We start from the raw sequence: 13,020 nt of genomic DNA on the forward strand, positions 1-13,020 counted from the left end.
CAAGATTGTAAATGACACTACACTCAATTGCCACAAAACAAAATCTTCTTATTTTGCACCTACTATGTACAATCCACAAAGCAGGTACAAATGAATGAATGAACGAGTGAATAATAAGAGGCCAGGCTCTGCAGACCATGAAGACCAGAGAGGGCCTAAGTGGTCATGGCTGCTCTCCGTCTCCTGGATTGACTACGCTAATCTGGCCACATAGCTCTGAACACTTCAAGGCCAGGAGAGGACTGATTCCTCCCATAAAACCGTAGGCCTATTTATAAACAGCCTGCTATTCAGGCCTCAGCTGTGCCAAGGACAGAAGATTCTATGACCACTGCCTGAGCATATTCTAACTTGGGTCTTAATGCTGCCACCTCTGTGAGTTTTGCTGTGACAGCCCTGGCTCCTTCCAATCTATTCTCCCAACTGCTGCCAAAGCCATCTCTCTAAAACACTGATCTTTGGTCATTTGTTGGCTTAAAGCATCTTAATAAGTTCTAGTGGTTTCTAGGCTATAGTGCAAATCCCTCAGCTGAAGCCCCAGTCTCTTTTTTTCCTTGTCTTTTTGTCTTTTAGGGCTCCACCGGTGGCATACGGAGGTTCCCAGGCTAGGGGCTGAATCAGAGCTGTAGCTACTGGCCTACGCCACAGCAACTTGGGATCTGAGCCACGTCTGTGACCTACACCACAGCTCACGGCAATGCTGGATCCTTAACTCACTGAGCGAGGCCAGGGATCGAACCCACATCCTCATGGATGCTAGTCAGGTTTGTTAACTGCTGAGCCATGATAGGAACACCATCCCCAGTTTCTTTATGACAGCTTCTGTCTGCCCTGCTCTCTAGCTCCTTGCTCACAGAACTGTCACTTCAGCTCTGCTAAACTCCTGGTAGTTCTTGAAAGTGCATGGAGATGCTCCTTCCTACCCTGAACATCCTCACTCCCTCAACTCATGTTCCTTAGACTTCAGCTCCAGTGCTATCTCATCTCATGCAGACTCAGGCAACACCAGCACTCCGCTCTCCTCCCAGGGCCTCCAGGAACCCAGGGGCACATCCTGCCTCCCAGCATATGGCATGGCTCCTGCTGTCCACTCATGGCTGCCTATGCTGGGCCAGAAAGTGAGTGGATAGTAAAGGAAGTCTAGTGGGTCGTGGCCAAGGAGATTACAGGAGAGAGGTCTGCTGTGACCATGCCAGCCATAGGTGGTGTTCACAGATGGTTTGGATGGGACTGTCCAGGGCAAAAGGGTCCAGAGGAAACCCAAGGGAATGACGGCAATGAACAACTGAGAAGAAACAGCCAAAGCCACAGGTGAAAAGCAGAAGAGAGGAGACTTTTAAGAAGAAGGAATAATAAATAACAATCAGGATGAAAACCAGGAGGTAGTATAAGAACTTTAAATGCCACCTGAAACTAAGAGAGATTTATACTTTCAGTAGTTTAGTTCTAAATGTATTTCATGGTGTTATAATTCTTACAATCCTTATGGTACAGACATCTAACGCTAGAAGGGATGTGTATACATTATCATACAATAAATGTAAACCAAGTATATCTGACTGTTCATAATAGCTAAGAGTGAAAACCACCCAAGTATCCATCAACAGATGAATGGATAAACAAAATGTGGTATATCCATACAATAGAAAATTATTCAGTCTGCAAAAGGAATGAAGTACTGAAACATGCTAAATATGGATGCACCTTGAACACACAGTGTTACATGATTCAATTTATACGAAATGCCCAGAATAGGCAAATCCATAGAGAAAGAATGTAGACTGGTAGCTGCCCGGGCTAGAGGGAGCGAGGAATGGAAGGGACTGCATCTGGGTGTGGGGTTTCTTTTCGGGAGGATGAACACATTCTAAAACCAACAGCAGTCATGGTTGCACAACTCTGTGAATATACCAAAACCCACTAAATTGTGCATTTTAAATGGGAAAACTGTACAGTATGTGATTTATATCTCAATAAAGCTGTTAATATAAAAAGTCTATGTGAGTCAACAGAAGTCTCATACATGTTTTGCTTAGTACAGCAATCCTACTAGCACCTGTAAACATAAGTCTAGGATCTAAATGAATGCCCAGTTCTCAATACAAATCCTGTGCTGCCTTCACTTGTGAACACTAGCCTCTTACATAAACTAGCAAACGAAACACCCAGCATGGAGAGAACTTTAATATTAGTTCCACATTACAATAACAACCTCTGTTGCAGAGCCAGTAACAAGCCAGCATCCCAGCTCCACCACCCACCTTCCCACCTCATACACAATGTCTGCCTGTGCATTCTCTATCTTGAATACCTACCCTCCCAAATGATGGCCATGGCTGAAGCCAGGTGAGTCCTATGGACACAGGGAAACAACTAGACTCGCTTTCAGAAAGCGGAGACTGAAGAAGGGGAACTCACCCACAAGAGCAGCCAACCAGAAACCAGGCGCAGCAGACCCTACACTCCCACCATCCTCCACCACACAGGCCTTTTCAGTCTGGGTGGTTTTTAAAAATTTTAAACTGTATCTACAAAGATTTTTATAGTTAGTTTCAAACTCCCTGAGTTAGCAGTTGTAGGTTTTGATCTGTTCCTAATTATGGAAAAGAATCCTGGGATCAGTTCAGAGCAAAAGAACTTGAGTTTACTATTACTTTTTAAAGTGCCAATATTTACACAAATTTCTGAGTAGAGAATTAAATTTCCTCAGTTATTTTGCTTTAAAAAATGAGAATCAAAGACAAAAAATGTCTTTGTCTGCACTGAAAGCCATACTGAAATTTAACTGAATGGCCTATACTGCCCCCTTTAAACATTTCCCATTCTCTTCTTCAAATAAGTCTGCATTTTAACTAAATCTACATAGTCTCTAATGTGTATTTAAGAGCTAATTATGTCTAGAAAAGCTAAGGCTCGAGGAAAATAAAGCAATAAAAAAAGGTGCAGCCTTCTCTGCTGAGAACATGCCCACATCTGCTAGGAAGATGCAAGCTGAGGCCCCTCAAGCACACATCCAGATCCAGTCCCAAGTGTGGAAAGAACAGCACTGACCAGGTTCTCATGCAAAGATACCAAGAACACATGAGGCCGATGATCCCGTCATGCTGTTCGTGAATACTGCAACGATTTGTACCAAAGAGTAAAAAGACATATTTTCAAAAGAACTTACCTGCTTTTTCAAGGACAGCTTGGCAAACTAAATGGCAAGCATGCCATCATTTATTTTCGAAAGTGCTTCTGAATGCAGCTTTCATAAGTGGATCTTACTCAAGTGAGTGATCCAGTCCAGGTAAAGAAGACCAAAAAATCAGGCAGAAAATCAACATCTCTTTGAGTCTTAAAGTTAGTTCTCTTAAAAAGTATATGTGGGGAAGAAATCCCTCCAGAAGGAAATGACCATGTCAGTGACTTTCAGAGGGTGGAGCAACAGGGTATTGGTAGGAAAAAAAAAAAAAAAACCAAACAAACTCGGCATTGGCAACAGCACAGCTATCTCCAGCACAAAAGCCCGTTTATATGCACAGGGCCCTCTTTCCAAAAAGGAAAAACGTCAGCAGTGTAAGTCAAGATTTTCACTAAGAATCGTAAAAATACTAATCATTTTCCAGCTGTAAGAAAGAAAGCTGCGAGTTCAATCAGATCTGGAATATAACAGGGTATGTCAATATGAAAATAACCTCAACTTAAAACAAGTCAATAAATTATATTTACTAGAACCCAAAGAAAATATTTTACAATTGTATGCAAACTTGACAGTGTTAGCAGATGTTATCAAATTGAAATGTGACTGACTAGAGATAGAGCTGACATTCCCTGGGGGTCAGACAAACATTCTAACTTGCTAGCCCCACTCCAAATGTAGACAATGGCAGAGAAAAATGCTAATATATTTCCAAAGATTCCTACCACATTGATGTGTGTATCTGGTATAACTCCTGCCCCTTGTGTGTGTGCGCGCGTGGGGCGGGGGTGCTGACCTAATTTGATGAGAATTTTCAAAAAAGGGTCTAGAAGAAGTCAGAGAAAGTCGAAGGTTCAGTAGATCTGTATCTATTTTTGGTCTAAAATTTTTATTTTCAGATGTATAAATGGAACTGCATAGTATGTAAATTTCTAAGATTTTTTTTTCCATTCAGCAAAATTTCCTCAGACTCATCCAAGTTGGTTTATCAAGTTTGTTTCTTTTTATTGCTGAGTATTATTCCATGATATCTAATGTAGCAGAGTTTGTTTAATCATTCACCTGTTGGAGAATACTTGGGTTGGTTACAGTTTGGAGGTATTAAGAATAAAGCTGCTAAATATTGCTGTACAGGTGCTATAAACAATGCTGTTCAGGTGCTAGAATGTACGTCAGTTTTCATTTCTTTGGGATAAATGCCCAGGAATGCAACTGCCAGGTTGTATACTAAGTGCAAGTTTATTTTTATAAGAAAATGCAAAATTCTTCTCCAGATTGGCTGTCCCATTTTATCAGTAATGTATGGTCCATTTCCAGTGGACCAAAAGATTCAATTTCTATGCTTTCTCTCTAGCATGTGGTGTTACTGCTATTTTAAATTTTAGTTATTTTAATAGGTGTGTCCACTGTGGTTTTCATTTATTTATTTATTTTTGTCTTTTTAGGGCCGTATCCATTGCATATGGAAGTTCCCAGGCTAGGAGTCAAATTGGAGCTATAGCTGCTGCCCTACACCACAGCCACAGCAACACCAGATCTGAGCCGAGTCTGTGACTTACACCACAGCTCACAGCAACGCCAGATCCTTAACCCACTGAGAAAGACCAGGGATTGAACCTGCGTCCTCATGGTTACTAGTCAGATTTCTGCTGAGCCAGGATGGGGAACTCCCTCCTCTAAGTTTTATAGTATCTGGTCTTACCTTTAGGTCTTTAATTCATTTTGAGTTTATTTTTGTGTATGGTATTAGAAAATGTTCTAATTTCATTCTTTTACATGTAGCTATTTCCTAGCACCACTTACTGAAGGGACTGTCTATTCTCCATTGCATATTCTTGCCTCCTTTGTCATAGATTACTTGACCATAAGTGCATGGGTTTATTTCTGGGCTCCCTATTCTATTCCACTGATCTCTATTTGTCTGATTTTGTGCCAGTTCTATACTTTTTTTACACACCCCAGCATGTGGAATTTTCCAGCTGCTACAGTAACAATGCCAGATCCTTAAGCTGCTGTGCCACAAGAGAACTCCAACAGTCTTTATTTTATTTTTAAACTCGTATTTATTTACTTAATTTTTTTAGGGCCACACCTGCGACCTATGGAAGTTCCCAGGCTAGGGGCTGCATCGGAGCTGCAGCTGCCAGCCTACGCCACGGCCACACCAGATTTGAGCCTCACCTGTGACCTATGATGTGGCTTGCAGCAATGCTGGATGCTTAATCCACTGAGCGAGGCCAGGATCAAACCTGAATCCTCAAGGACACTAGTCAGGTTCTTAACCCAGATTGTTTTAAGTTGCTGGTCTCTTAATTCAAGCACATTTCCAATATCCTGTATTTGTACCCTCCTCACAATTGCTGGTTTTGATATCATATTTGTGTGTGGATGATTCCCTACATTTACTATATGTTTGCCTCTACTGGTGAGCTTTCCCATTTGTAATTTTCTTGTTTCTAGTTGTGGCCTTCCTTTCCTGTCTAGAGAAGTTCCTTTAGTATTTGTTCTAAAGCTGGTTTAGTGGTGCTGAATTCTCTCAGCTTTTGCTTCTCTGTAACGCTTTTGGTTTCTCTGTCAAATCTGAACAAGAGTCTTGCAGGGTAGCATATTCTTAGTTGTAGGTTTGTCCCTTTCATCACTTCAAATATAGCAGGCCACTCCTTTCTCACTTACAAAGCTTCTGCTGAAAAAAGTCAGTCAATAACCTTATGGGGATTCCCTTGTATGTGATTTGTTGCTTTTCTCTTGTTACTTTTAACATTTTCTCTGTCTTTAATATTTTTCAGTTTGATTAATATGTGTCTCAGTATGCTCCTTCTTGAGTTTATCTCTGCACTTTCTGGACTTGAGTGTTCCCTTTCTCATGTTAGGGAAGTTTTTAGCTATTATCTCTCCAAATATTTTCTCTGGCCCTTCCTCCCTCTTTTCTCTGTCTGGGACTTACATATATATAAAATGTGAATGTTGGTATGTTTAATGTTTCCCAGAGGTTTCTTAGACTGTCCTTATTTCTTTTCATTCTTTTTTCTTTAATCTGTTCTGTGACAGTGATTTCCACCAATCTGTCTTGCAGCTCACTTATTTATTCTTCTGCCTCATTTATTCTATTGATTCCTTCTAGTGTATTTTTCAGTTATTGTATTGTTCACCTCTTTTTATTTGTTCTTTTAATTTTTATTTTTGTCTTTTTAGGACTGCACCCACAGCATGTGGAGGTTCCCAAGCTAGAGGCTGAATTGGAGCTGTAGCCGCTGGCCTACACCACAGCCATAGCAATGCCAGATCCGAGCTGCATCTGCAACCCATACCACAGCTCAAGGCAATGCCAGATCCTTAGCCCACTGAGTGAGGCCAGGGATTGAATCTGCGTCCTCATGGATACTAATCAGATTTGTTTCCCCTGAGCCGCGATGGGAACTCCTGTTTGTTCTTTAAAATCTTCTAGCTTTTTTGGGGCGGCTGCACCTGCAGCATGTGGAAGTTCCCGGACCAGGGACTGAATTCATGCCACAGCAGAGACCCAAGCTGCTTCAGCGATAACATTGGATCCTTAACCCTCAGCACCACAAGTTAACTCCTACAACTTCTAGCTTTTGTTAAATATTTCTTGTACTGTCTCCTTCTGTGCCTCCACTCCTTTTCAGAGATCTTGGATCAACTTTACTGTCACTACTCTGAATTCTTTTCCATGTAGATTAACTATCCCCACCTCATAGAGTTGTTCTTCTGGGGTTTTATCTTCTTTTTTCACCTCACATAGTTGTTCTTCTGGAGCATAGTCGTTCATCTGGAATATATTTCTCTACAATCTCATTTTGTTTAACTTTCTGTGTTTGTGGTCTGTGTTCCACAGGCTGCAGGAATGTAGCTCCTCTTCCTTCTCGTGTCTGATTTGTGGTGGGTGAGGTCTGTCCAGGGGCTGTGCAGGCTTCCTGGTGGGAGGGACAGCTGCCTGCCTACTGCTGGGTGGAGCTGGGTCTTGTCCGTCTGGTGGACAGGACCATGTTAAGTGGTGTGTTTAGCCACCAGGCAGCAGTGGGCTCTAGGTGACTAGGCAGCCTGTCTGCTTATGGGTGGGGCTGTGTTCCCACCCTGTTGATTGTTTGGGCAGCAGTATCCCAGCACTGAAGCCTGCAGGCTGCTGTGTGGGGGTCATCTCAGTGACAAAATGGTGACCTCCCAGAGAATGCATGCTGATGAATACTCCCCAAGGATTCTGTCACCAGTGTCCTTGATCCCACAGTAAGCCACAGCCATCTCCCACCACCCCAGAAGACCCGCCATGACTTACAGGTAGGTCTGGCCCAGGCTCCTATGGAGTCATTTGTTTGCCCTGAGTTTCAGTGCATGTGAGACCATGTATGCGCCCTTCAAGAGTGGAGTCTCTGCTTCCTCCAGTCCTGTATAACTCCTGTACTCAAGCCCCACTGGCCTTCAAAGCCAAATGCTCTGGGGGCTCCTCCTCCTGATGCAAGATTCCCCAGGCTGGGAAGCCTGATGTGGGGCTCAGAACTCTCACTCCTGTGGGAGAAACTCTGCAATATAATTGTTTTATAGTTCGTGGGTCACCTACCCAGTGGGTATGGGATTTGATAGTACAGTGAAAGTGCCCCTCCTACCATCTCATTGTGGCTTCTTTGTATGTAAAATATCTCTTTTGGCAGATTCCAATCTTTTTTGTCAATGGTTGCTCAGCAGTCAGTTGTAATTTTGGTGTTTTTATGAGAAGAGGTGAGCTCAAGTCCTACTCTGCCATCTTGTCTTCCAGAGCTATACTGAGAGTTCTTATATTGTATTTATTTATTTATTTTTGTCTTTTTTTTGGTGGGGGGGAGCTGCACCCATGGCATATGGAGGGTCCCAGGCTAGGGGTTGAATTGGAGATGTAGCTGCTGGCCTACACCACAGCCCACAGCAATGCAGGATCCGAGCCACGTCTGCGACCTACACCAGGGCTCACGGCAACGCAAGATCCTTAACCCACTGAGCGAGACCAGGGATTGAACCCACAACCTCATGGTTCCTAGTCAGATTTGTTTCCGCTGCACCACGATGGGAACTCCGGGAGTTCTTGTATTTTAGATACAAGTTCTTTGTCAGAAAAATTTTTTGCAAATATTTTCTCCTAGTATATGGCTTATTTTTTCAACTGCTTACCAGGGTTTTTCACAGAGCAAAAGCTTTTGATTTTGATGTGGTCCAATTTATTAATTTTTTTCATAGATCATGCTTTTGTTGTCAAATCTGAAAATATTTTGTCTAGGTTTAGGATATGAAGATTTTTCTATTTTTTTTTTCCTAAAAGTTTTACAGGTTTACATTTAAATGTGACCCATATTGAGTTAACTTTTGTATAAGAGTGATACTTTGGTCACTTACTTGCCTATGGTTGTCCAATTCTTCCAGCATTATCTGTTGAAAAGGGTATCCTTCTTCCACTAAATTGACTGCGCCTTTGTCAAAAATCATTTGGATATATTTATGTGGTTCTGAGTTCTTTGTTCTATCCCACTGATCTATGTTCTATCCCCTAGTAATAACCACAGCGTCTTGATTACTGTAGCTAAATGGTAAGCCTTATTAATATTTTGTTCAGTGATACCTCCTACTTTATAGCTATTATAACTATTTCATAAACTGTTATAGCTATTCTAGAACAGCTTTTTAAAAACTGTTATAGCTATTTTAGAATCTTTTCCTTTTCATATAAATATTAGAATAAGCTTGTATATGTCTACAAAAAATTTTGCTTTTTTTAACTTTAAAAAATTAGGTTAAATATATATTAAGATAAAGTTTACCACTTTAACCGTCTTTGAATATATGAATCAATACATTTAAGCACAGATGCTGCAAAGATAAGAGGACACTGTGAAAAACTTTGTGTCAATACATTTGAAAACATATGAAATAAATATCTAGAAAAAATTACCTTAAGTGATTCAAATAGATAATCCAAAATATTTTGTAACTATTAAAGAAGCTGAATCAGCAGATAAGAAAAAAAAAAGCTCCACAAATAAAACACCAGAATGATTTACAAGAGAGATCAATCATGTATTCAAAGTTCATATAATTCTAATCTCACATAATCTCTTCCAGAAAGGAAAAAGAGAGATAGCTACTCAATTTGTAATTAAAGGTTAGCTTAACTTTGATATAAAAACTGTAACAGGAGTTTCCATTGTGGCACAGGGAAATGAATCGGACTGGTAACATGTAGGTTGTGGGTTTGATCCCTGGCGTTGCTCAGTGGGTTAAGGATCCCGTGTTGCTGTGAGCTGTGGTGTGGGTCACAGACACAGCTCAGGTCCTGTGTTGCTGTGGCTGTGGTGTAGGCCAGCAGCTGTAGCTCTGACTGGACCCCTAGCCTGGGAACTTCCATATGACACAGGTGCAGCCCTAAAAAACAAATGACCAAAAAGACCATAACAAGGACAGGAAAGGAAAATTACTAGCCTTTCTCACTCATGAGATAAATACAAAGTATACTAGCAAACTGAGTCCAGCAATGCATAAAGTTAAAAAAAACAAAAAATCACGCCATATCCATCAGGACCTAGGAATGCAAATAATTTCCAGGGTCCTGCCTCATGCAATAGAACAAATGGTAGTGCCATTCACTTGAAAGAGAAGCACAGGGTTTGTGACTAAGATCATAAGAATGACTCCCTGAGTGCAGGGAGCCTGTGAATGTCCAGGGAAAGATGTTTAGGGAGCAACAAAGAGCACTGGAGTTTAAGTATAAGCAGGGCTGGAGACCAAGTGCTGAGAATCACCAGTATAGAAATAGTACCATAAATCTTACAAGTGGGATAAGACTGAGGAGAAGCGTGGACTGAATCCCAGACAACCCCAATGTTTAAGGAAGAAGATTCTTTAAAAAGACAGGCCAGAGAATCAGGGAAAGAAGGACTGGCAGGTAAGAAAGACAGTGACTCAAATCATGCAATGAGAAGAAGAAGAGGACTGAAGAATTCCATCACTGGAGTCCACTATGACGGTGGCTTCAGGATATGGTGAGAGAAGAAGGCTGACTGTTGCGGGCTGATGGGTGAATGGATAAGAGGAAACAGAAACAGGGAGTGTGGTCAATGTTTACAAGAAGGCTAGTTGGGGAGGGAAGCAGAGAGTGTGCAAGAGCAAAGGCGGAAGCAGATTAAAGGATAAACATATCTGTAGACCACCTAGATAGGAAAGAGGGTGGTGAGAAAAAATACAACACAGAGCCTGTCATTCACATTCCAGAAAGGGAAAGAATGACCGACTATTTTTTTAGTTACAGTCCATAGGCATGGACACACAGCACCAGAACTAGATTTCGAACCTATCCCAACTGATCAGTGATGACTTGCTTCTTTTGAACAAGCTACTGACAGCTGGCAAAGAGCCTTAGCCCAGTCCACTGACCACACTTCCATGGCTAAAGGTGAAGCAATCCTTGGAAGTCCATCTATACCGGAACGCCACATTTACCTAAAACTGAGGAGGTTAAAGCAGAAAGCGCTGAGGCAAGGCCTCAAAGACACAGTGGCACGTGATGATAAAGAGCACAAACGGGGCCACAGTCTTGGGTAAGAGGGAGTGCGCTGATCTCCTGGGAACAGAGAAAAGGAGCAGGCTGATCGCAGCAGTGGCTGAAGCAGACAACATGAACCCTTAGATCTACCCTTTCAGTTCACATGCGCCAAGAATCTGGGACGTAGAGAGGTTATAGGAGAGAGCCAGGACTCAAATCTGCATCTGACTAGAAGGCCTAAACACTTTAGGTGACTTATACCCCTCACCCAACTGTGTCCTCACGACCCTCCATCCTATAACCCTTTAAACTCTGTGGCACATTGGGGGTCTTCTCATATGGTGATGTCTACACTCCAGCTTTCACTGGTTATACACGTGTCTGCTTCATGTATATCCACCTTAGTCCAGAATTGAATCTTTGTGTAGCTCTCTACAGGCTTTTAAGTGGTAAGTCCTCAATGAAGAAATGAATACAGGTGTAATTACCAAATCTGTTACACGTCAACTTGCTTTCAAAAGTACTTAAAAATTTCCTCATAAGTGATTTAAGCCTATAATCTTCTTTATGGTATGCACATGGAACTCCATAGCACAGATATGGCAGAGGCAAAGCAATATTAATCTTGTACATCTCATTTACTGCCAGTGACAGATTAGCGAATTTAGTTTCCATTACAGAGATTTCACCATCTTTGCAAGTATGAGACTGAAAAGCACTTCTTACCTGAATTTTGATGGGCCAGGTGAAATTGCTGACATAAACAAAGAAAGTGATATTTGGGTGGTTGCGAAAATCAAATTTCTCATTAGAGAAGCTATCTTTGTACTCCTTAATGTTGGTTTTTGAAACAACTGGCATCTCTTCTCCAGCCTGGGTTCCAGCTGTTGGGAAGAAAAGATTGAAATAGAAGAGACCCCCTTCTTTTTTTTGGACAGAATCTGCCCTTACTATTACAGTAACAGCCTTTATTAAACACTGTTCCATTGTAAGTCAACTATACTGCAATAAAATTAAAAAAATAAAAAACAAATCCCAAAACACTCTGTTCCAGAAACAGCCTTTAAGAGCTCAATCCCATTTAATTCTAGCAACTATTATCTTCCTTTACACATCAGAAAACTTAGGTTCAGGAAAATTAAGTAACTTAACTCGGGTTGCACAACCAGGAAGAAGTGGATTTAGGATTTGAAGCTTGGCAGGTTGATACCCAAGCCTTTGCCCTCAACCAAAATGGCTTTACCAGGAGCCCCTACAACCCTTCCCACAGAAACAGGCTACATGTGGCCTTGAAAATACAGATACCACTAGGATCATATTAACAAGCAAGAGCATTCACTCTGCCCACAACACTTCACTTGCTTTGCATTTCCCACTTTCACGTGTTTGGCAGTACTCCTGATGCACACATCGGGGAAGTGGATTCTCACCCTCACTTCCTAACTAGCAGCGACCCCAAGTCTCAGCAGTAGCAGGTAGCTCTGGGGTGGGGTGTGGGGGGTGTCACTCCATCCCTTCCATTACCAGCTACAACTGACTTTAAATGCCCCCAATCTGATATAAACCCATCCTATCCCCAGGCAGTTCTTCAACATTCCATATCATCCCTCAGCCAGGAATTCTAGTGTCTATAAAGATTCACAAAATAGGCTTTTTCCATGTCTGTGTTAAACACCTGACTGAAGCCCAAACCGGCAGGGCCTCATTCAGACTCATTGTAAATCAATCACATACTCAGGGATGCCGCCTTTCTCCAAACAAAGGCTCTCATGATTCAGACTTCTTCTTAAAGGTCTCTCCATACTGCAGGTTTCTGAACCTTTTCTGAATTCCATACAATCTTTTAAGATGTGATAAACACAAGTGATGTGCAAAGATAATTTTTGTTTGTTTGTTTCCATCTGATTGGTTGTGTTTTGGCCAAAAAAACAGTATTGTGATAGGAATAACCGTGATGAAACGTAGTTACCATCTGATGAGAATTTACCATGTTCTAGCTTTACAATGAGTATTTCATTTATTGTCTCATTTAATCCTCAGAACATTCTATATGGCTGGGTGTTTTTAATCATCCCTTTTCATACCTAAGGAAACTGGCTCAGAAAGCACAGGGCAATAAGTAAATGCAGAATTCAAATCCAGATCCACTGAGCTACATTCTTAACCACTGCATCAGGGTTCTTTCTTTAGTAGATTTTCTGCCCCTTAGATCTTCTTCAGGGAATCATAGTAAGATAAACAAGACAGCAAAAGCTGTGCTCTCAGAGCTTGATTTAATTCCCAAAGTATGTTTTTTCCCATACCCATTAAAATCTGATTC

At 41.5% G+C, this 13,020-nt stretch overlaps 1 protein-coding gene across 5 annotated transcripts in view; it reads right to left on the reverse strand.

Moving 5' to 3' along the window:
- The window catches only part of ATRN (attractin), a 185,337-nt gene that overhangs the window by 45,939 nt on the left and 126,378 nt on the right, over positions 1–13,020 (reverse strand). For all 5 annotated transcript variants that reach the window (XM_021077392.1, XM_001927289.7, XM_021077390.1 and 2 more), the window contains exon 24: positions 11,427–11,584. In XM_021077392.1, the coding sequence (XP_020933051.1) occupies positions 11,427–11,584 (158 nt within the window). The remainder of the gene's footprint in view (positions 1–11,426; positions 11,585–13,020) is intronic.

The sequence above is a fragment of the Sus scrofa genome, chromosome 17, assembly GCF_000003025.6.
Source record: "Sus scrofa isolate TJ Tabasco breed Duroc chromosome 17, Sscrofa11.1, whole genome shotgun sequence".
Taxonomy (NCBI): domain Eukaryota; kingdom Metazoa; phylum Chordata; class Mammalia; order Artiodactyla; family Suidae; genus Sus; species Sus scrofa.